Raw genomic sequence first — 21,582 nt, 5'->3', positions numbered from 1 at the left:
TTAAACCTGCTCACTGCAGGGTCAGAGAAGTAAAATTATCAGTGAAAAGGCAGCGGAAAGAATATAAAAACCAAGGCAGATCAGTCCCATGCATGGGGAATTATTCCTGAGAAAATATCATTTCATTCAAACCTGAAAAACAGAGAGAGGGAAAAACACAAACAAAACAACAAAAAACTGTGAATAACTTGCTTCTTTTAGTCTACCAATATAACTTCACTTGAAAAGAAGCTGTATCAAATCTTTACAACTGACTGTTTCTTGGCATACTAATCAGTCTACTTTAAGACTAGATAATACTTCCATAATTCTGTAAGAAAAATATGCTAAGCATACTATCAACAGCAATTAGTTTATCCACAGAAAATGTTTTCTATTTCACTAAGTTATGGTTCACATCCAAATGGACAGATAGATGTCTCAAGAACAAAACACTCCCTACATATTTTAGAGTAATCCAGTAAGTTCATTTTTCACTTTCTGCCAAACATAAAAAAAAAGTCAAAATGTCAAAACAGTGAATATTTATGTAATTATATTAAAAAAACTCTTCACACATGCAAATAGTACTTTTTTTTGCTTAGGAAACAGAGCCATAAATTTAGAGAGAATGAAAAAGTGGAAGGTCATTTTTTAGAAAATCACAATGACATACTGCGCAAGGGTCCCCTTCAGCTGCAAACACACAGAGATATATCAGTAAGGATGTATTTTGGGAAAAGATTAATACAAACTATTGTCCTCTACAGAGAAACAGTAACATCACTTCACCTCTTCAAGTAATTTTCCTTTCTCATTCTATTTAAGACAATGGTCATGACCTCGCTCATAAAAGTGTTGTTTGGATTTATATCAAGTAGTTTGAAAGAATGTTTATCCCAAGTTTCATGTATCCATACTGTCAACTTGAAAATCTCTTCCCTCCCTACCCTTAAAAAAAAACCAAAACAACAAACCACCCTGCAAAAATCTGGAACGTTTTTCCTCCTCGACTTCCTATCCCATACTGCAGATAAGCCTTACTTATTCACTTATCTTAAATCTTGCTGGAGTGCTGCCATACAATTTTAGGGACATGAAGATTTCTGGAGCCTAGTCCTGCTGTACCAAACACTGCAGTGTTACTCCACAGCCAGAGCAGCTGTCTCAAAACATTTGCCTTTGGCTCCTGGAGTAGATTTAGACTTTGCAAATCGATCTCAGCATTCCTTGAGGAACACAGAGTTCATTGACTGGCCCTTACAGTGTCCCCACACCACTGAAATCTCTCACCTGAAGACTGAGGTGTATAATTATGTTCCTCTTGAGCAAAGAAGCTTTGCAAAACAGAGGTGAGTTTTAACATCTCTGTTTGGAAGCCTAAGATTTTGAGAGACTAGTCCAAAATTAAGCCATGAAATTCCACAGATCTAAGGACCACAGAAAAGCTCACTATCTTTTCCAGCACAAGCTGCCTTTCCTAGTCAGGTGTCACATTTTTCCTAGGATTTGTCTCCAACTACCACAGTTGAGGAAGCTGGCATAACAACTTAGGGAAAAGTGAATATAATTCCCCGAATTCTAAACACAAAGAGCAGCTCTGGGGGAAGCCAGTGCCACAGGTCTGAGACAGACTGCAATTTTCTTCACTTCTATCAAACTCATTTTTTAAATGCATTTCATAACACTGAAGTGTGTTCTTTCAACAACATTTGAAGTTTGCTGCAGAAAATTTCTCGTACAAATAGTAAAGAGGTTAGCAGTTACCACAATCACTTACAAAATTAGTGGTTAAGAAATACTACCGTTTATCCCAAAATTTTGAAATATATTTATTCTTTTTAAGATGATCTATCTGCATTTGGAGAAAAAGGAGAGAAAAAGATGACAGCTGGTTATTTTTTGACAGTTTGGGTCAAAACTGCTTTTCAAAGACTAGCCTAGTAAAGGTAGTGCAGCTTGGACCAAGATGAGCAAAGTGTGTATAAAATCGATGTAAATTTCACTAAACACTTGTCAAAATAAGCTGAACATGAGAAAACATCTGTCACCCAATATCACCTGATTAAACTTACTGAAACACTCAGGGGAAAGAAAAGACAGGTACTATATATATATTTCCTTACTAAAAATATTGAAAAATACTTATTATTATTTCCAGTGTAACATATTCATGTTTGTCAAAAAGGTTGAAAACTCAGAAAATAAACACTTAGATAATCATAGCAGAAATGAAGAGTAACACACTTTTGTAACTACTCAAGTAAGGCACATGAAACAAATCCATGGCCAAAACTCACTTTCAGTAATGTAAAGAAATACTGTCTTCCAAGTACACACACATATATATATTATATATATTACATATATATATATATATAGATATGCAACAAGAAATATTGTAGACTCCAATCACTGATCTCAAAGAAAAGCTGACAGCACCATGGAAAACATTTGATGTTTTACAGATGTTGTCTTTTAGAAAAATAATAAAAAGGTTCTTTCAATCCATTCATATTTAAAGACGTGATAAATCAGTAATTTTAATTCTGTGTTTTTATCACAGTGGCACAGTGCAAATATTCCAGTTATGCTCCTAATTTCACCTGGATATTCTAGTAGCAGAAAAAAACATCTGGAGTCTGAGAAAAATAAAATAAAATCATCACTGGAGCCGGGACATCTGCGCTTTCCTCTTCCTCCAATTATTCCTCCATAAAGCATACAAAACTCACTCCAAAAACACAATGAAATACCTGAGAAAGAAGGGGCAGAATTCCACGGAAATATGTTGAATGTATTACTGAATAACTGAATGCATTACTAAATTTCACATAAAGTAAACTGTTTGGCTTCAAAGCAGTAATGACTAAGCTCACAGAACTACACGCTAACAGAACACACATTCCAACATTAGCTCTCAGATGTCAGGAATCCACTTACACAGAGCATATTTTTATTAGGAAACAGATTTCATTTGTTAGGCTCAACTGAAATGGCTCCATGTTGCTCTAAGATGAGTAGAGAGATTAGAACGAAGTGGGTGCAACAAGTATCTTACATATCAAGGAGATGACAAGGAAAAATTACACAGTCCTGGCAACAACCACCCAATCCATGGCCCTGTGGACTGAAACAACCTTATGTCTAATTCTGCGCCTCTAAGTACTCCTACCCACTTAATTGTATTTACAAAAATGTTTTAAGCTAAACATGCATGTAAGGGCTTGCAAAACTGCAGTCTAACAATATTTCTGAAAAACAGTCCCCCTGCCCCCAAGAATCATTCAAAAGACTTTCAGGAATCCATCCCTCTAGGATCCATTTCACTTTCATGATTTATTAAGTAATAATTTTAAAAATCCATGTCTGGCTATTGAATCTGTTTATCAAGGGGGAAAGAACTCAAACAGCTGAAGAAGCTTCCCACTATGACAGAGAAATTTGTAATTTTTTTTTTTTGTGAACAGATGATATATTCACATTTTGACAACATCTGAACAAGTGTAACAATATAGATTTTTGATTAGCTGTATTTGATTTTTCATATTAGTGTTGTCAAAAAAAAGAAATTGTATGAAAATAACTGGCTATTCCCTGGGACCCCCACTTCTCTGAAAGAAAATTTCCTTTGGCATGTCTAACCAGGAGATCCAGTATCTACAGAAATTCATCCTGTCATGGTTCCTGCACTCTAATGGTGAAAAAGTATTATTTTGTACCACCCTCAATCTGTTTCATTACCAAAATAGAGCTCTGAATTGCTTAGTATCGGGCTACAAATAGGAAACGAATGTAAAACTGACTGTGGTGACACCACAAGTGGCTATTCTCTCCATAAATTGTATTTGACATAGTTTTCTAACATTTTCAGGCAAAAAAATCAAGAATACTGATTCCAGTTACTGCAGTAAACTATTGGCCTGGTGCTTCATGTGAACCTTATAAAGTTCAACAAGGCCAAGTGCCAAGTCACGGATGTGGGCTGGAGCAATCCCCACTATCAAGACAGGCTGGGGGATGAAGGAATTGAGAGCAGAAGAACTTTGGGGCGCTGGTGGATGAGAGGCTGGACGTGACCCGGCCATGTTCCTTTGCAGCCCAGAAGGCCAAATGTGTCCTGGGCTGCATCCAAAGCAGTGAGGGCAGCAGGTGAGGGAAGCAATTCTGCCCCTCTGCTCTGCTCTGGTGAGACCCCACGTGCAGTGCTGCATCAGCTCTGGGGTCCCCAGCACAGGAAGGACATGGACCTGTTGGAGTAAGTCCAGAGGAAGGGCACCAAGATGGTCAGAGGGATGGAGCACTTCTCCCATGAGGAAAGACTGAGAATTGGTTTTGTTCAGCCTGAAGAAGAGACTTCAGGGAGACCTTACTGTGCAACCTTTTAATACTTAAAGGGAATAACTGAAAAACTTACTTAAAGGGAGATAACTGAAAAACTAAGAGAACTTTTAGCAATGCCTGTAGTGACAGGACAATGGGTAACATTTTAAAACTCAAAGATGGTAGATTTATAATGGACATAAGGAGAAATTCTTTCCAGTGAGGGTGTTGAGACACTGGTTGTCCAGAGAGGTTGCGAATGCCCCATCTCTAGAAAAGTTAAAGGTCAATTTGGATGGGCTTTGATCAATCTGGTTTAGTGGACAACATCCCCACCCCTGGCAGGGGGCTTGGAACTATATGATTTTAAAAGCCCCTTACAAGTCAAACCGTCCTGTAATTCTGAAAGATTTTGTAATCAGTACTGAAAATGATACATCAATAATCAGCTATTTTCTTAATTTGTAAATGGTACCTATCATTAAAAATACTTTTTTTCTTTTACCAACTGTAAAATTAAACATTTATTTTCTTTGGAACCTTCAGAATAATTTTATCTATTATACATATACCCATCTCTCCATCAAAAACCTAGAAGTTAAACCCTTTTTCTTTTAACAACCTTTTCTCAATGCTAACACTACTGATGTAGTTGATGATGTTGCCCTGATGTAAGAGTATGAAATCAGAAAACATTACATAAATGTAAGGTCAAATTACTATTTATATAATTTAGTTCAGTCAGGTATCAAAGCAGGCTGCAGTGGTATCACTGTGCTTTGCGCTGGTGTAACAGGACCTACACATTGGAGATGGAGCAATAATAACATGGCACTAAGAACAACTTTTAGCTAATCACTGGGAGCTAACAACTGAAATTAGTCATTTTGGCATTTCTTATGTTGATGGATTACACTACTTCCAGAAGAAAATATGAGCCAGTATTTATCCTCAAAACAAATATGTTTACTCACAGAATCTTGCTTTTCCCTAAAAGAACAGATTGAAGCAATAGACTAAAACACAAAAAAACCCGTTTAAGTTACCTAAATGCAAACACAGGCAAGTACTAATGGGAATTGATTTTTTACTAGTTTTTTTGGAAAAGAAAACCTTTTCAGTGTCTACAATTTTCTCTGTACAGAGACTAGTAAAACAGTGTGATATTACCCGCGAATGTGATAGCAGAATTTATTTCATTCTTTTATCTGAATTCTCTTTTCTCCTAAGCTTATATTAGCATATTCCATCTGAACTGAAGTTCTTTGCAATCTGAAAGTAGCTACAGTATTACCAGAGCAGTACACAAAATTGTTTTCTTGGCCTCATGCTCTCTTCAAAGTTTCATCACCGACACTGTGGTAGGACATGTAGATGATGGCCTGCATTCAGAAAAAGTAGGCTGCATATTTTAATCAATAAACACACCATCCACTTGGAACCTAGTTCTTTGAAGGAAGGAGATATGCTGTGGGTTTTTTAGTTTGCTTTGGACAGGTTCAGGATTGTGGGCTGTTTGGAGTTTTTTTTATGTTATTGTGATAGTTCATATGCTCAGAGAATATGCTGAGTTGGAAGGGACCCAGAAAGATACTGAGTTCAACTGTGGGCCCTGCACAGGGCACCCTAAGAAACCCACCATGTGCCTGAGAGCATTGTTCAAATGCTTCTTGAGCGCTGTCAGGCCAGTGCTGCCACCACTTCCCTGCGGAGCCCATTCCAGTGTCCAACCACCCTCTGGATGAAAAACTTCCTGATACCAACTTAAACCTCCCCTGACTCAGTTTCATGCTGTTTCCTAAAGTCCTTTCAGTGGCCATGAGAGTGAAAAGAGCAGTGTCTGTCCTTCCTCTTTCCCTCATGAGGAAGTTGTAACTGCAATGAGGTCTCCCCTCAATCTCCTGTTCTCCAGGTTGAACAGACCAAGTGACCTCAGCAGCTCCTCATATGGCCTCCCCTCAACACCCTTCACCATCCTCGTGGCCTTCCTTTGGACACACTTATTGTTTAATATCCTTCTTATATTGTGGCACCCAAAACTGCCCCCAGCACTCAAGGTGAAGCCACCCCAGGGCAGAGCAGAGTGGGACAATCCCCTCCCCCCAGCTGGCGATGCTGTGCCTGATGCCCCCAGGACAGGGTTGGCCCTCCTGGCTGCCAGGGCACTGCTGACCGATGTTCAACTTGCCATCGACCAGGACCACCAAGTCCCTTTCACCGGCACTGCTCTCCAGCCTCTCATTCCCCAGTCTATACACACAACTGGGATTGCCCCATCCCAGGTACAGAATCCAGCACTCGTCCTTGTTAAACTTAATACAGTTGGTGATTGTTCTGCAAATCTGCGAAGATTAACGGAGAAAATGATTCAGGCTAGTTTTAATCCAGGTTAGGTACTCAAGGCAATTCACAACACACCAGCACAAATACTGTGTCACCACCAAGGTGGTGCCCCAGGGAAGCAGGTGGAGTTACTGCTTTAACTGATAGTGAAACTATTTCTGTTAGCCATTTGTTTTTAAATGGCTTAATATAACTACTGAGGGAGAAAGACATGGGTTAAAAAGTTTCTGAGATCACAGAGGCTGTTTCTCATATTGAAAAACTTCTCTGTTCTTCAGATTTCTGAGCATTTCTTGTTCTAATATTAAAAGCTGCTTGGTATCTTCATCCAACACTACAATTTTATTGGTTCATTTACAAATTCCTCTGAGACAGATGTATTTTTGTTAAATACATAAAAATTTGATTGGTACTACCCTTAATGACTGAAGCCCTTAAATACACAAATATACATACCTTATAAAAAAACCAATCAAAATCTAGACTATTAAAGAATAATCCAGAAAGCCTTATTCCAATTATCAAGATCACCAAAAGAACAGACCATGTCCATTCCTCTTCTAAGTGTGCTAGTCCCAAGGCAGAGAAGTTAAGTAGCTGCCATTGATAATGATTATTGCACATATATCTGAAAACACGTGTCCTCTACTGTGCCCACCTTCTCCAAAATAAAAGGATTACCCTCTCTGTTGTATCGTCCTTCAGAGCACTACAGACTACCTGAAAATACTTAAGCTTGTCTTAATTACTGCTGCATTTACATCCACATTGCAGACCAGAGTTGTCTGACCCAAGCATGGCACTTGCCTATTTACTAAGTTCATGCCTGCAAAATCTCATTTCTTTCTACTTCTGTAAGTAATTCAGAAACAGGTACAGCATCCTACAGCATTTTTAGGCCTCCCTCATCCCCCATGGACATTCTAACATCTTTGTCTATGGCTGATAAAGGTCTTCACAAAGGAACCGACATCCTCAGGAAGTTTGGTCTCCATCTGACGATGAAGTATCTTGTATCTTCAGAATGGTAGGACTAGTTCACAGCCTTTTCAAGGTAAAGTTATTACCAGCAAAGGCTCCTGGGCACTGTAAAACTTGAACCAGATAAAAAATATTCTTTCAAATTGATAATAGCTGTGCACAGTAGTGGTATTATCTTCATATATCCAGGCAATGAAATCCTGCCTTTTCACCTTGTAATTTAACAGACGACCTCCAGGACTGTTTTCATTGAGACAGCTAAATTAAAATTCTATCAGAATTTGTTTACAAACTGATACTAAAAATATCAGCTGAGAATAAATGGTAGCAAAAAAGAAATTTTAAAATAGAAGAACTTTTTTCAGTTTATTTAGCTTGTGTTTATTCCACCCTGATCACTTTCCTTTTTTTGAGCAAATATAACTTTGGAATACAAAGAATTAAAAAACCCACAACTGTTAAATAAAAATATGTCAAGAAATTCAGGGCTAGGTGAATATCCTAAATTACTTGGGAAAACAAAGCGAAACAGAAAATAGATTTCAAATTCCTCATGGTTTTATAAGTGGAAAATGGTTTTCCCACAGACAGTAACCCAATGTTTCCTAAATTTTCCTTCAGCTTTGGCACCAGGTGATTCTTATATGGAAAGGCAAGAAAATACTTGCCTAAGACCTGAGCAGATTAATCCCCACAAGAGCCATCTTGTGGAAGCCAGCTGCTTCCTCAAGGGATCACATTTTTTACATTTGAAGGAAAAACTTGGTGCATCAAGACCATTAAGGTCAGAAGAAGTTTGTGCACTTGGCTAAAGGTTGTGGGGAAGAAAAAAATTTACATAGGTCTCTTGTAAGAGTATTTTTGCACACATCCTACATGAATATACACAGGTGGAGAGCACACAACCATGACCTAACCAGAAACAGGACAGCCACAACAGCATGGCACTACCCAACAGCAAGCAGAGATCACGACTAGCCCTCTACTAAAGGAGAATTTAAATCTGGAGATACAAAGTCCTTGTATCAACAAAAAACAGTTTAACAGCTTTACTGAACATTGAGTAGGTTAAGAGCATGACCCTGGCATTTCAGGCCATTCTAGACAAAATTGTGTCCCTAACTGATTTGAGTTTCTTGTCATTCCTGATTACATGGAAAATGTGCATACAACTAGCTACACATACCTCACTGTCAAAGGGAGTTCAGACATACAAAAAAATTGGTTATTGAATAGGGATACATTCATTAAAGATCAGCATTTTCAGAAATAACTCAGGAACAATATGAGATAATTGGTGCTGCTGTTGTTTCACTTGCTGCTATAGATGTGGCCTTGGAAACCATCATTCACCCCAAGCACTGGCAAGATTCATATTAAGCCTAAACTGCTGATTATTCTGCTGGTTTTGACTTCAATCAGAGATTCACAGAAGGATTCACAGAATATTCTGAGTTCAAAGGGTATCCTGTGAATCCTGTGAAACAACGGCAGCACCTGAACCTCTGTGTGAGACCTCCAGTCCCCTCGCGGTGACCACAGCGATGCTTTTGGACAGCCTTGGGCCAGGAACTTCCCTCTAGAGACAGGGCAATACCACACCAGCTACAGAGCAGAACCCTGACACAGTCTGAGTTACTGTTATTAGATACAAACTTATAGACTACAGTGATATTTTACCACAATAATGACTTTTTCATTACTTTTTTACATGCACTCAAACACAAAGAAAAAAAAAAGTTATGCTTCTCTCCTGATCCATGTGCTTTCAGCATCAGTGACCCTATGATATTACAGCTTCAAGCACATTTGTTGCTCCCCCACTTCCATTTTAGAGGACAACTGACCCAACAGTGCTAAGATTTCACACATGAGAAAAAAAGCAACGCATGATGGCAGTAAAAACAATACAAGTTCCACAATTCAGAAATTTAGTCTGTGTATAAACCCAAGAACAATTCCTGTGTGCCAAGAAAGGAGTCCAATTACACGGCAGCCTCTTTTGATAGTTATGCTCTAAAAATTAAGCTTGAAACCAAAATGGAACTAAAAAGTTCTGCCTTGGAATAGAATATGTCAAAGAATTTTCTTCAGTCATGCTTCCTGCATACTCCAAAAAGGCAAAACAGCCATTCTTCTCCCCTGTAACATTCAGCATCCATTTGATGAAGCACATTGATAAATAGAAATAACTGCAGTGTATATTTACTTGGTTTTGATTTAATAAAAAAGTATTTGGATTGCAAGTATACTGCAATTTTATTAATTCCCATCTGTCTGTAAGACATACTGCACATCTTCCCTCATAAATTTAGACATTTTGATTTCAAAACATGAATACCATATTACCATATTTACTGTTATCCAGGCTATACCAAACACACTTTCAGCAATATGGCATAAGCAAAACAGTCCATTCAATGTAGAAAACATAAAATAAACTCTACAGCTGGGCTCAATGCTGTCTCTGATTTTCTGATTCAGTCAAGTCCTGCAGTAGAGTCATATAAAATAAATCCAGGAGCTTTTTTATAATGAACAATGTCATACCTTACAAAATTTTTAAAGTTACATTTTCCATTTTATATCTATCAAAATTTGCCTAAGATGTTTTCCCAGGTAGAGAGGGGACACTGGGGACTTCTGGCACTTAAGAAACACTGCAAGGCACATGTGGGAACAAATACTGGTATTTCTTCTAAAAAAATTAGAGCACTGAAATAGTTTATTTTGACACTTAAATTGCCTTTCTTCAGAGGCAGCCAACCGTTAAAATAGATGAAGTGATTCACACCTCATGGTGCTACTGTTTCAGGCTTCTACGCAGATGAACCATTCTTCATCATGGCATCCATATTTAGAGGTTTTCTTCATAACACTAACAGAAATCATTTCTAAAACAGAGAACTAGCTGGATGTCTATGATTAAAAGGAATTGCCAACATAGTATTTTTTCAGGAGATGTAGCTTATATTAGGTGTATTTATTATTTATCTTCTAATTTAAGCTTAAAATATTCCTGACACAGAACACTACATGCATACAAAACAGGGTTCATGCTGCTTCATTTGCTGTTACATTCAGGTTTTACCAGCAGAATTCTGACAACGGAGTTCTGCTGCTTCCCACCCTCGCTGGCAATAATGCCACATTTGCAGATTCAAGAAAAATCCTTCAGTTCTGGGAAGATGACGAGTGGGGAATAAGGAAAATAACTTCAAAATGCAATTAAAAAGAAGCTCATTCCATGTAACTAAACCAATACTGAAAAATGAACTTGAAAGTGATTAAAAAACAATGACTTTACAAAACATAATTTAGTAACAGGATTTTTTTTTTTTTGAAAATGCAGCTATTTTTAGCTTTCCCTATCAGATCTATAGCTCGGTTCAGGAGCCTGTAATACCAGCATGGATGCAAGTCTTAAGTTTAACGGAATTACTATTTTGTGCTCACAGAGAAAAAAATTTAACGTAGAATAAGGCTTAAATTAATAGCAGCAGCTGCAATACAATAATAAACTGTCAGTACCTCCTTGCCAGATGAGTAATTCAAGTAGTTCTTCTCAGTCACTTTTCATATAAAAGCATATAAAAAAAAAAAGAGGGAGGGTATTTTATAATCCAGGTTTTTAATCATTAAATTGAGGTCATTAAATTGAACAGGCCAAGAAATAAAAACTATGCCTTAATGCCTAAGTGGGCTAACTTTTACTGTTGGAGTAGGAAGTCCTGAGATGTTCACTAAAGGAAACAGATTGTGCATGCATACCCCTGGCATTAGAAAGGTTTTCATCACTCACTAAACCAACAGCTTCCAATACGGTATTATTTCCTGCTCTCCTCCATTTTCCTGAACTATTAGAAGGAATGATTCTATCCCTAAATTGAGAGACTTCATGGTTATTCTATCATAGAAGTTTAAAACTCCACATAAAAACTCATGATTCAGAAGTCAAGCATAATTATATGATTGTGTAAGAAGGGGTGGAACCAATATTAAGTAACTCCATAAGATCTTTTATCTATTTACTGCAGCTTGCTTCCAATGGCTTTAGCTGCACATTCTAGAAGTCTATCATAATATAGTCTTCCGTATATAGCAGAGGGTGCTAAAAGTAACCTACAAAAATCTATGTCCTAAACATGCAACAAATGACAAGGTTTGTTTCCCTAATCTCGCACTTAACATAATCAGCACTAAACTGAAAACAGATACTAGAATAAACGAGTTTCAGAAACCACAAGGAAAACCAGTTTAAAATTATTTTCTGTACGAAATAGAACATTTTCATAGCACAGACAAGCCAAACGTTCATACACTCCTCAATCAAAACCTGTGCTATTGTTTTTAGAGCATAATCTCTTTGAAAGTATGCACATGCACACTACCGTGAGTTTATCACTGCAGCACTTTTCATTTCAAACAAAGGAAAAATAAAGAGGGTCAATCAAGTTGTACAGTAGCAACAAACACAAGCAGATTTCCAAATTCACAGCTCATTCAATAAAAAGTAATTTCCAAGGAACACCCAAAGATCCTTCTCTCTATATATTCCATACTAGAGTAAATCTATGCTGTTTAGATAGCAGTGTTTGATATTTAATCAACAATTAAGGTACAGACTTTGGACAAGTACCTATAACAGCAGTGACACAGACAAAGAACAATGAAGTGTTACAGCCTTTAAATAGTAATCAAGATTTTAGTTAAACTTTAAATAGCATTTGGAAGAAAGTGTGGAATTCCAGCATTCTTTCTTCTAGTTATTTATTTATTTGGCAACAGTAACAGTCAACATTATGTGTTTTGAGATTAAAAAAAGTTAGAGTATTTGCTAAAGCTTAACTTTTCTTCTTTCATAGTTGTTCAAACCTACTTTCATGCTTGTATGTGACCTCTTCATTTCCTCCTGAAGAAAAGTACAAGAAAATTCTTGTGTCTGGATGAGTCACCCAAACTTTATCTTGCTTTATGTAGGATACTGTAATTCTGTACTTTAAATACAGACTAATAAAATCAGTACCCATGATTTAGAAAAGTCAAAAGGTAATAAAGCAATCACTTGGTTACCTGAGTCCTCAATATTCAGAATTAAACACTTTGGCATAGCTTACTTGTGATCATCTTTTTTAATCACGTAAATCCATTCTAAATATTAAATTATTCTCCAGTACGTGTTAAAAATAAAACTTCATCATCTCCATTTAATATTGTTGGAAATAAAGAAAGATTTGTCTGAAGCCATAAAGTGACAGCAGATTAGGGTTCAGACCCTCCTGCACACCATTCTTTCTATTCTCTGCCTGTACCATCTGAACAACACTATCCTAACAAAAATGAATGATGAAATGACTATGGAATTAAAGTAACAATGCTGCACACTAACATCATAACTCATTCGTCTCTATCTGGGCACACAGAAAACACAAAGTATGTGATTGGTTACTTTTTGCAAAAGATTTGACTTAGGTAAGTCATTCTACATGAAATAAAATTAATGGAAGACAAGCATAATCAAAATCCCACTGTATGTGGCACCCAGATTGTTTTTCTTCTCATGTCTATCACCTTCTGCACCCTACAACAAATGAAGCAGAGACTGCACAGGAGGCATGTTTCACATGACAATGAAGAAATCTGTGTCCATCCAACAATTAAACTTCATGATACTTCACAGATGAAAAAAGGCCCCTCTCTCAATAGCTGTAACTGTAGCAGATGAACACAGAGAAAAAGCTAAGTCCATACCACATAAAGCACCCGTTACAGACTGAAACTATCCAACCTAGTGAAACCTGGACAAAATGTACAGAATCACATTCTTCCAAATATTCCAACCCCTCTGCACATTAGGGGCCCAGTCACCGGTTTAAGCGTACAGTCTTAAAATTAGCAGGTAATGAATACAACGGTGCCAATGAAGGATGCACGTGACGCTTCACCTGCACTAAGGCAACTGGCGCGTGCCCGGGCACACGGGCGCTCTCCTGGACACGCGGGGCTGTTCGGTCACTGCACTGCTGCAGCAGCAGGAGCTTCACACAAGGCAGGTATGCCTTGGGAACTGAGCACTACATTCAACCTTGTGTTTACATTGCCAACAGCTCATTAAAATAAGTTTATTACTAGCTGAGTCTGCCAATATAAACATAGTATTCTTGTTCTTAACCAATGGGATGTACCAAGAAAAAAGTATTTTAAATAAATTCGCTACCAGAAACATTCGCTGCTGTTCAGTGTAACAGTTTAGAAGAATCCTTGGACACAATATAGCATTCTTCCCCCCAAACTCCCCATGCTTATGGGTTATAAAAATACACAATTTTTTTTATATCTTTCATTATGTAAAACTCTACTACCAAATTTCAATCACTTTCATCTTTAAAATCCAAAATCAGCTCCTCTGTAACACTGATAAAATTCAAGTCATATTTTGTAGATCAAACACTGGCAAGAAATCATCAACTGATAGCTGTGGAGATTGGCTACTGAGGGAGCACTTTTCTTTCTTTTTAAATTAGGCAGCTTTTGTTATGGATTGCATTACTAGACAAGGAGCCAAATGCTTTGACACTGCTCTGTCATTTGTTAGAATTGAAAACGTACTTTAAAAAACAGGTTCTGATGAGCATTTGCACACATTCCAAGCAAAACTGAGACTAGTAATATTCGGAAAAGTGAACAGTTCCTGAATTTTTATTCCTGCACATATAAAGCAGAAAAAAACTCTGCTAATTTTATAGTGTAGGTGTAATTTTGTTTCTCTTGTTACAAAGATGGAAAAATTAAAGGATACTAATGACACACTCTGCAATCTGACCAACATAGATTAAATACTGGGAGTGAACATTCCTATTGTGAATACACACACATGAAATCTGCATGCATTTAGTGTGGCAGTAAAAGGAGTGAAGCTGAGCAAAATGTTCTTTTTGCTTTCTTAAACCAGAAGTGAAACACTTTAACCCTAGTGTGGAATACGACAGAATATAAAAAAAAACTGTCAAAAAACCAGAACTAAAAAAACTGGTAAAGGTAAAACTCTCAGAAAAATAGAACTATCTTTTTCCAGCTAACTATACTGCTATCCACAAATCCATCAAAGGGGAACAATGAACAAAAGACAATTCTGTTTCCTTAAAGATCATCTTTTTCAGCTCTACAGTAGATGCTCTAAAATTACAGCTCAAAAATAGAACATTTATAGAAAGAGTTAGAAACTACGAGAGAAATAACAGCACAGGAAATGTAACAAACAAGAAAAGATTATTTCTTCAAGAATAGAGAATCATCTGGCCTTTCTTAGTGGGCAATGAATTTTAGATCAGATCTTGCTAACTGCTACACTTGCATCTCTTCCCTGTACTTGCTGGCTCAAATTAACACAACAGATTGTTCTTGCTGATTCAAAATTATGTGTGGCAATAAATTCAGGAAAGTGAAACAAGTTTCATATTAAATATTAAATACTTAGAAAGTTCCTAAGGCTAAAATCCTGCAAAGGGATACATTGTATCAGCCATGATGACCTGGAGACCCTGAATTAACAGAGCTCAGCCTAGTGATCTGCTTCAATTAGCACTCTTGGTATAAGGCTGGCATCTACTCAATTGATGAGATCGCTATGGACAGATGCACCTATTGAAAACATGAGAGTCACAGCCTATCTGCAACCCACTTTTCAAGAAGAGTAAAATTCCAGGGTCTTGATGGCAACGATCCACATAGATGAACATCTATTCATGTTCAAACTAGTGTAAATACACAGTTTACCTGTCAGCTTTATTTAACAAAGAAATAAATGGCAAATTAGTTCAGTTTTGGTTTGTGGGTTTGGGTTTTTCAGGTTCTAAGGCATGTGTATTCTGAGACACTTGAGCACTCTCCTGCCAATTATCTGTCCATTTCTCAGTCCACCATGCTTGCATTCCAGCATAGCCCAGCACAGTGCTCACAATTTCAGTGCTGCATTGCCTAATTAACAGTTTTAAGAGCTCCTTCTTTCAAAGGCTGACACAACCATAGCAGAGCAGGCAGAATATACCCAACGTTTTACACCTCCAGTGCAATGTCAAACTTCAAGCTTTATGCTAAAATCCTGATGCTTGCACTGAACGAGTGAGTCCAAGGGCAGACACCAGAGCCTTTCTCTGGACAAGTGCACTCAAGCAGCTCCAGCCCAGGCAGAGCACTGCAGGGAGGAGGATGGTAAGATTTACCAGAGCTGTTCGTCACCACCACACAACTCAAAAGTTCAGTTCAGCATGTGCTGAAGTGATACAATTACACACCGCAAGGAAGCGGAGGTCTGGATTAGTTTTACACAGCCTACAGTGACCTATCTGCTCTAGAACTAGAGCAGATAACACTTGCCAACACACCCCTAGATAATGTGTATTAAATACTAACAAAAATAACTCAGTTCAAACTGTAGTTAGAGGTCATAAGTGAAATCATAAATGCCCAAATGTATTTGAGTACCATTAAGCTCTCCTTAAATTTAGTTGTCAACTCGGAACTATTTGGTAGGAACGTATTTATAGAAGGGTTTCTTATGGATCACTCAAGGCCAAATACCATTAAGTGCTATCATCCATGTGTTCATGCAGTACGCATAAAAATGTCACTTCATTAAATTAGTGGATGACACAACTAGCAGAAAAACAAATAATAAGAATATGGTAGCTTTACAAAGTAATCTGCATGATCTAAATATAATACAGAAAACAGGTTTTCATAACCACTAATGCACCGTTACATGCCCAAAAAGAATAAGAGTATACCACAGAAAGCTGTGACAATGACAAAATTATTTATTTTAGCATAGGCAACCTAACAACAGGCTTTCAACAAGACACAGTGAGAGAAGGAGCGCTCAGCCGATGCCTCAAAGAGGTTGCAGTAACCAGTTCCCTTTGTGCACGTCTTTGCTGACAGGTATCAGACCAAAACCGGAAGAACCCCAGCAAGTGCTGGCTGCGCATCTCACCTGTGCTAATGGGTAGAAAGTCCTCCATGATTTTTTTTTATTTAGCAGAAAAAGGATGGTAATAACCGTGCCAGATATTTCAGCTGGTTGCTTGTTTTTTGCATTTTTTTATTTTGCCTTCATAACTGCCTGTGAGAACAAACTAAATGCAAAGTTCTCCATCTCTTAATGCCTCTGAATTGAGAATGCATCATGTCCTTTTTGAAGATATGCTTTAATCAAACAAATAATTATGCTCAACACAGGCATTCATAACAAGTGTTAAGGCACACAAGACAGCAAAAATCACATTAGAAAATCTAACAGTTTTTCTTGAGCCCCAAAGGGGGTGGGAGGAGCATAATCAATCAATGTATTTGGCTTCATAGATTCTCCTGCTGAATTAACAGATGGATGTGGTCAGCCATCCTGTGGTCAGGAAGGTACGCAAAGAAAGTCTCTTCATTTAGAGCCACTGAATAAAACATCTCTTGATGACAGTGGAATTGCTATCTAGAGAAGGACAGTTTATTACCTCAGCTTCTCACATCTTTCAAATTACGCCATGTGTTATAGATTAACAGCTACTTTTTTGCTTTTTACGGCTTCCCAAAAATAAAGCATGCACACAAAATACAGAATAGCAGCTGTTTATGACTTTTTACACTGTAAGGAAATGAATTCCATTTTGAATTCCATTCCACATTTTTAGTTTTGGTTATGTTATTTTTGGAGGACGAAACAGTGGCATTCCAGCTAGCCTTTTTAAGATGCTTTCCCTGACTCTTAGTTTGTGTTGCTGTATTTCTACTTTTAACTGAAAACACATTTCCACTTTTGATAATTTACACTGAATTGTAAGCTGTTAAGTACACAAGTAAATTTTTCAATATGAATATGATGTTTTCATACTCAGACTACTTAGCAGCACACCAATGCAAAATTAATGTCAAATTGCATAAAGCAACAATACCAGAGAAGCTTTTACAGGAAATCTGTTGCAAATTTCCTAAATAAGAATAATAAATAGTTTATTATTTCATACACAGATATGTAGAATGCACAAGCTAGGAAATTTGGTTGATTAGCATTATATTTTACTTGCTGCTAGTTTTTTAAACAATACTTACAGACAGAGTGCAGAGAACAGTGATGACCTTTACCGCAAAAAAAATCCATTTATAATCCAGCTAACACTCTCCCATGGTTTGCTTTCTCAATATATTACATGAAGCAGTCTACACTGGTAGCATATAAAACAAACAAACAAAAAAAATCAAGTTCTAAGCAGCCCAGTCTAAATTTTGTAGCTAGGATTACTCTTCAGAAATATATTTTAGTGTATTCAATCTATGTCCAAGGCATGGGAGGTGAGAGAATAAAAGAATCACGCCGTTGAGTATAAAAGCAGAGTGTGAAAAAGTCTACTGGGGTTAAGTATTAACCTGATGCATTTTTCAGAACGACTGTACTATTTTTAACTGTTCTTTTTTGGCCACAGGTCAAAGTTTTCCTAGCAAAATACCAAAGTGAAAATGCTGGGAGCGAAGCCCAGAGGCAGCTCTCTTTGCTTTGGCCTAGGCAAAAACTTATCTGAATCCAGTCAGATATGTAGCACTGTTTCCCACTCCCCTCCACTGACTGTGGCTGTCATTATGCCTCTGAACATCTATGAGAAGAGTAACACAGCACTACAGCCTCGGGAAGAACATTTTTCAGATGTTATAGGAAATTCCTATATTCTCCACACAGCACAGACATACATTCTGTTCAGTCAGTTCCTGTATTTTTGGCCAAACAGAACTGAGTCATTTGAAAGCACAAAAAAGGACACAGTGTAAGTGCCTTGAGCAGCTCTTGGAAGGACTGGGATTTATTCCCCCTTTTTCAGCTCCTCATAACTGGGGCACATTGGAAATCTTGGGGCAGACTGGAAATACAAGATTTGAAGACGCTAAAGTTCAGTTAAAATACTAGTTAAAATACTAACAGTTGTAATACTAATAGTGAAAATAACGACAATGATAACAAATAGTAATAACAATAATGATAATAAACTGTCTTTTGCTGCCTTTGTAGAGTTCAGATGTTTTAAATGGGGAAATCTAACTCCTTTCACACTTCTTCCCGAGGGCATAGATTTCTCACTAAAGTAAATTGTATTTCATACACTCACACGGAAAAAAAAAAAATCTGAAACAGGAGACAGACGAATCAATTTGCCCCAATGAAAAATAAACGTGACCCTACTGGACCCCCCAGTTACATTTCTCCCTTAGGCGTGTCCCCTTTTCCTGAATTATTTCCACATCACACAGCAACCTCAGCTTCACCAGAGGACGTTCCACAGGGGGTGAGCGATGGGTGCCCGGCAGCGCACACAAAGGCAGGTACTTTGAGGACGGACACGCTGTGATTACGAGGCGCGAAAGCCAACGGTGCGAACGATGCTGGGAGGGAAAACAAGGCGCTTTCCTCTCCCCGGATCAGATCTTGCCAGGGACGTTTCTCACTTTCCCCCAAGTAAGATGTACCTAATCGGGGAGCGTTCGCTCTCCTCTCACAGCGCCGTGCCCGTCCCCTCGCTCAACACAGCCCTGGGGGCGAGGGCCGCTCCCGCCACCTCCCCGCTACCGGTGGCCCGGCCGGGGGCGTGGAGAGGATCCTTCGTCCTCCCCCAGGAAAGCTCTTTCAGGACGCGGGAGCCCTTTCCTTCCTTTCCGTTCCCTCCCGCCCGCCTGAGGCGAGGGCAGCGCTCCCTTTGTTCCCCCGCCCAGCGCTTCCCCCGGGCGCGGTCGCCCCTCACCAGTAGGCTCTCCACGTTGACCGGGGAGCGCGGGTCGCGAATCATGGACTCCAGCTTCCTCTGGCGGCCCTCGAGCATCCCCGCCGCCGGCTCCAGCGCCTCGGCCGCCAGGGGAGCCGCCGACATCTTCCCCGCCGGCTGCTGGCTCATCCTCCGGCCCGCCTAGTGCCGGGCCCGCGGAGGGCACTGCGCGGGGCCGCCCGGCGGGCCTAGCGCGGCGGCGAGCCCGGGAAGGGCGGGGGCGGCGAGGCGGGAGCGGAGGGCAGCGCCGCCGGTGGCCGCCGCCCGGGCATGAAGGGCGAGGGAAAACGGCCGCTGTTGCGCCCGGGCGCGGGGAGAGGGAGGGGAGAGAGAGCTGGAAGGGAGGGACGGAGCGCTTCCCGCCGTGCCCCCGCCTCTCCCTGCTCAGGGCGTCCCTCGGCGGCCGCCGCCTCACTGCCCGCTCCGCCGGGACATCGCTCCGAGGGCGGGTGGAGGCGGGGAGCTAAGGGGAAGCGGCTGCCGCGGGGTCGGGCTCAGAGTGCGGCTCTCTCTGCAGCGCTCGCCGGCTGCTGGGGCGGGAGCCGCGATCCTGCTGGCGATGCCGGCCTCGCTTTCCCTCGCCGCTCAGGCTCGGCCCCGCCGCTCTCTCCGCGTTCCGCCCACCCCCGGCCCGGCCCGGCCTCCCGCTCCCCGACCGCGCGCGGGCCGCCTCCCCTACCCACAAGGCCCCGCTGCGAGCGGCGCTGTGCGCGGCGCTCGCTCAGTGCCCGGCTACAGCGCTGGGCTCGGCGGGGCCGGGCCGGGCCTGGGCAGGGCAGCCCCTCAGAGGCCGGGCTGTGTGCGTTCTGGCTCATGAGACCTCACCCTGCCCGCGTGGCGTAAAGCGCACAGGAAAAGAAGCCAAAAATATTTGAGAAGGTGGGCGAGCAGCGTTTCAGATAGAGCAGCAGTGCTCACGGCGTGAATCACAGAATCGTGGAATGGTTTGGGTTGGAAAGGACCTTAAAGATCATCTAGGTCAGATTGCTTAGAGCTCTATCCAACCTGTCCGTACCACGTCAGGGATGGGGCATCCACAACTTCCGTGGGAAACGTATTCTAGTGCCTCACCACCCTCATGGTAAAGAATTTTTCCCCCAGTATGTAATCTAAGCCTACACTCCTTGAATTTGAAACCATTTCCCCTTGTTGCTATGTGCTCTTGTAAACAGTCTTGCCCCATCTTTTCTATAAATTCTCTTCAGGTATTGAAAGGCCACACTAAGGTCACCCCAAAGCCTTCTCTTTTCCAGGCTGAACAACCCAGATTCTCTCAGACTTTGATCACAGGAGAGGTACTCCATCCCTCTCCTATGCGTATATCCTACATGTATGAGAAGGAGGATGGAGAACTAGGCAGTGAGGAGCTGTGCTGGGGAAGGGTGCAGGCCACCCTCATGCACCCAGAGGAAAATGAGCCTCCACACTGTGCTGGAGGTGGGTACAGCCACCTTGCCACACTCAGCGGGCACTTTGAGGAGACAGAGTGCTGTTTATCAGACCCAGGCAAGAGAGGCTGCAGCAGGGAGGGTGTCACTGATGCCCGAGTTGTGGCTGCAGGGATGGAGGTGAGGAGTTGGATGGTAGGGATGCTCCATGGAATGGCATGTGAAGTTTTGGCCAAACTATGATTCCAGCAGACCTGAGATGTGGCTGCTGGGCAGATGTTATGGGGCAGAACAACAGAGACTGTGAAAATGTCATTTGCGGAGGTGGAGGGACCTCAGGGAGGAAAGGTTAACGTTTTACTGTGTTGACTTTCAGCTGATAGCTGGACGTCAGTGAGCTGATGTCAGAAAAGTGGCCCAATATTTTAACTTTAAAGGAAGAGGAGAGAGAGTCAGAGAAGTAAATATGTGAGTCACTTGCATGGCTTTGAACGAGATCACTCTCAGTGATATTCTGAGTCAGGGCCCTGGTGCTGAACAATTCCCAATTTTAGGGAAGGTCTGGTCTGAATATCGACCCAAACCCCATAACTGGATTCTGTTTTTACAGTCCACTGAGTCAAAATCCTCAAGCCTGACAGAAACACTCACACGCATGAACATTTTGAAGTCAAATTGGGCATTATGACTCACGCTTTGCAGTGAACCGCATTGAGTTTGTGCATTTTCTGAAGGAATTGGTGAAATCTGTTTGGGAGAGGCACTGGCTA

General features: G+C 40.3%; 1 protein-coding gene across 3 annotated transcripts in view; it reads right to left on the bottom strand.

Annotated features, from left to right (window-relative positions):
* ROCK2 (Rho associated coiled-coil containing protein kinase 2) overlaps window positions 1–20,035 on the bottom strand; it is a 108,453-nt gene extending 88,418 nt beyond the window's left edge. The window contains exon 1 of one of the 3 annotated variants that reach the window (XM_032104181.1): window positions 19,404–20,035. In XM_032104181.1, coding sequence (XP_031960072.1) covers window positions 19,404–19,553 — 150 coding nt within the window. In that variant the 5' untranslated portion in view covers window positions 19,554–20,035. The remainder of the gene's footprint in view (window positions 1–19,403) is intronic. The other 2 variants (XM_032104179.1, XM_032104180.1) reach the window with 2 other exon arrangements.
* Between the last annotated feature and the right edge of the window lie 1,547 nt (window positions 20,036–21,582).

This window comes from Corvus moneduloides, chromosome 3, assembly GCF_009650955.1.
Source record: "Corvus moneduloides isolate bCorMon1 chromosome 3, bCorMon1.pri, whole genome shotgun sequence".
Taxonomy (NCBI): domain Eukaryota; kingdom Metazoa; phylum Chordata; class Aves; order Passeriformes; family Corvidae; genus Corvus; species Corvus moneduloides.
This window is presented reverse-complemented; position numbering and strand designations above follow the sequence as displayed.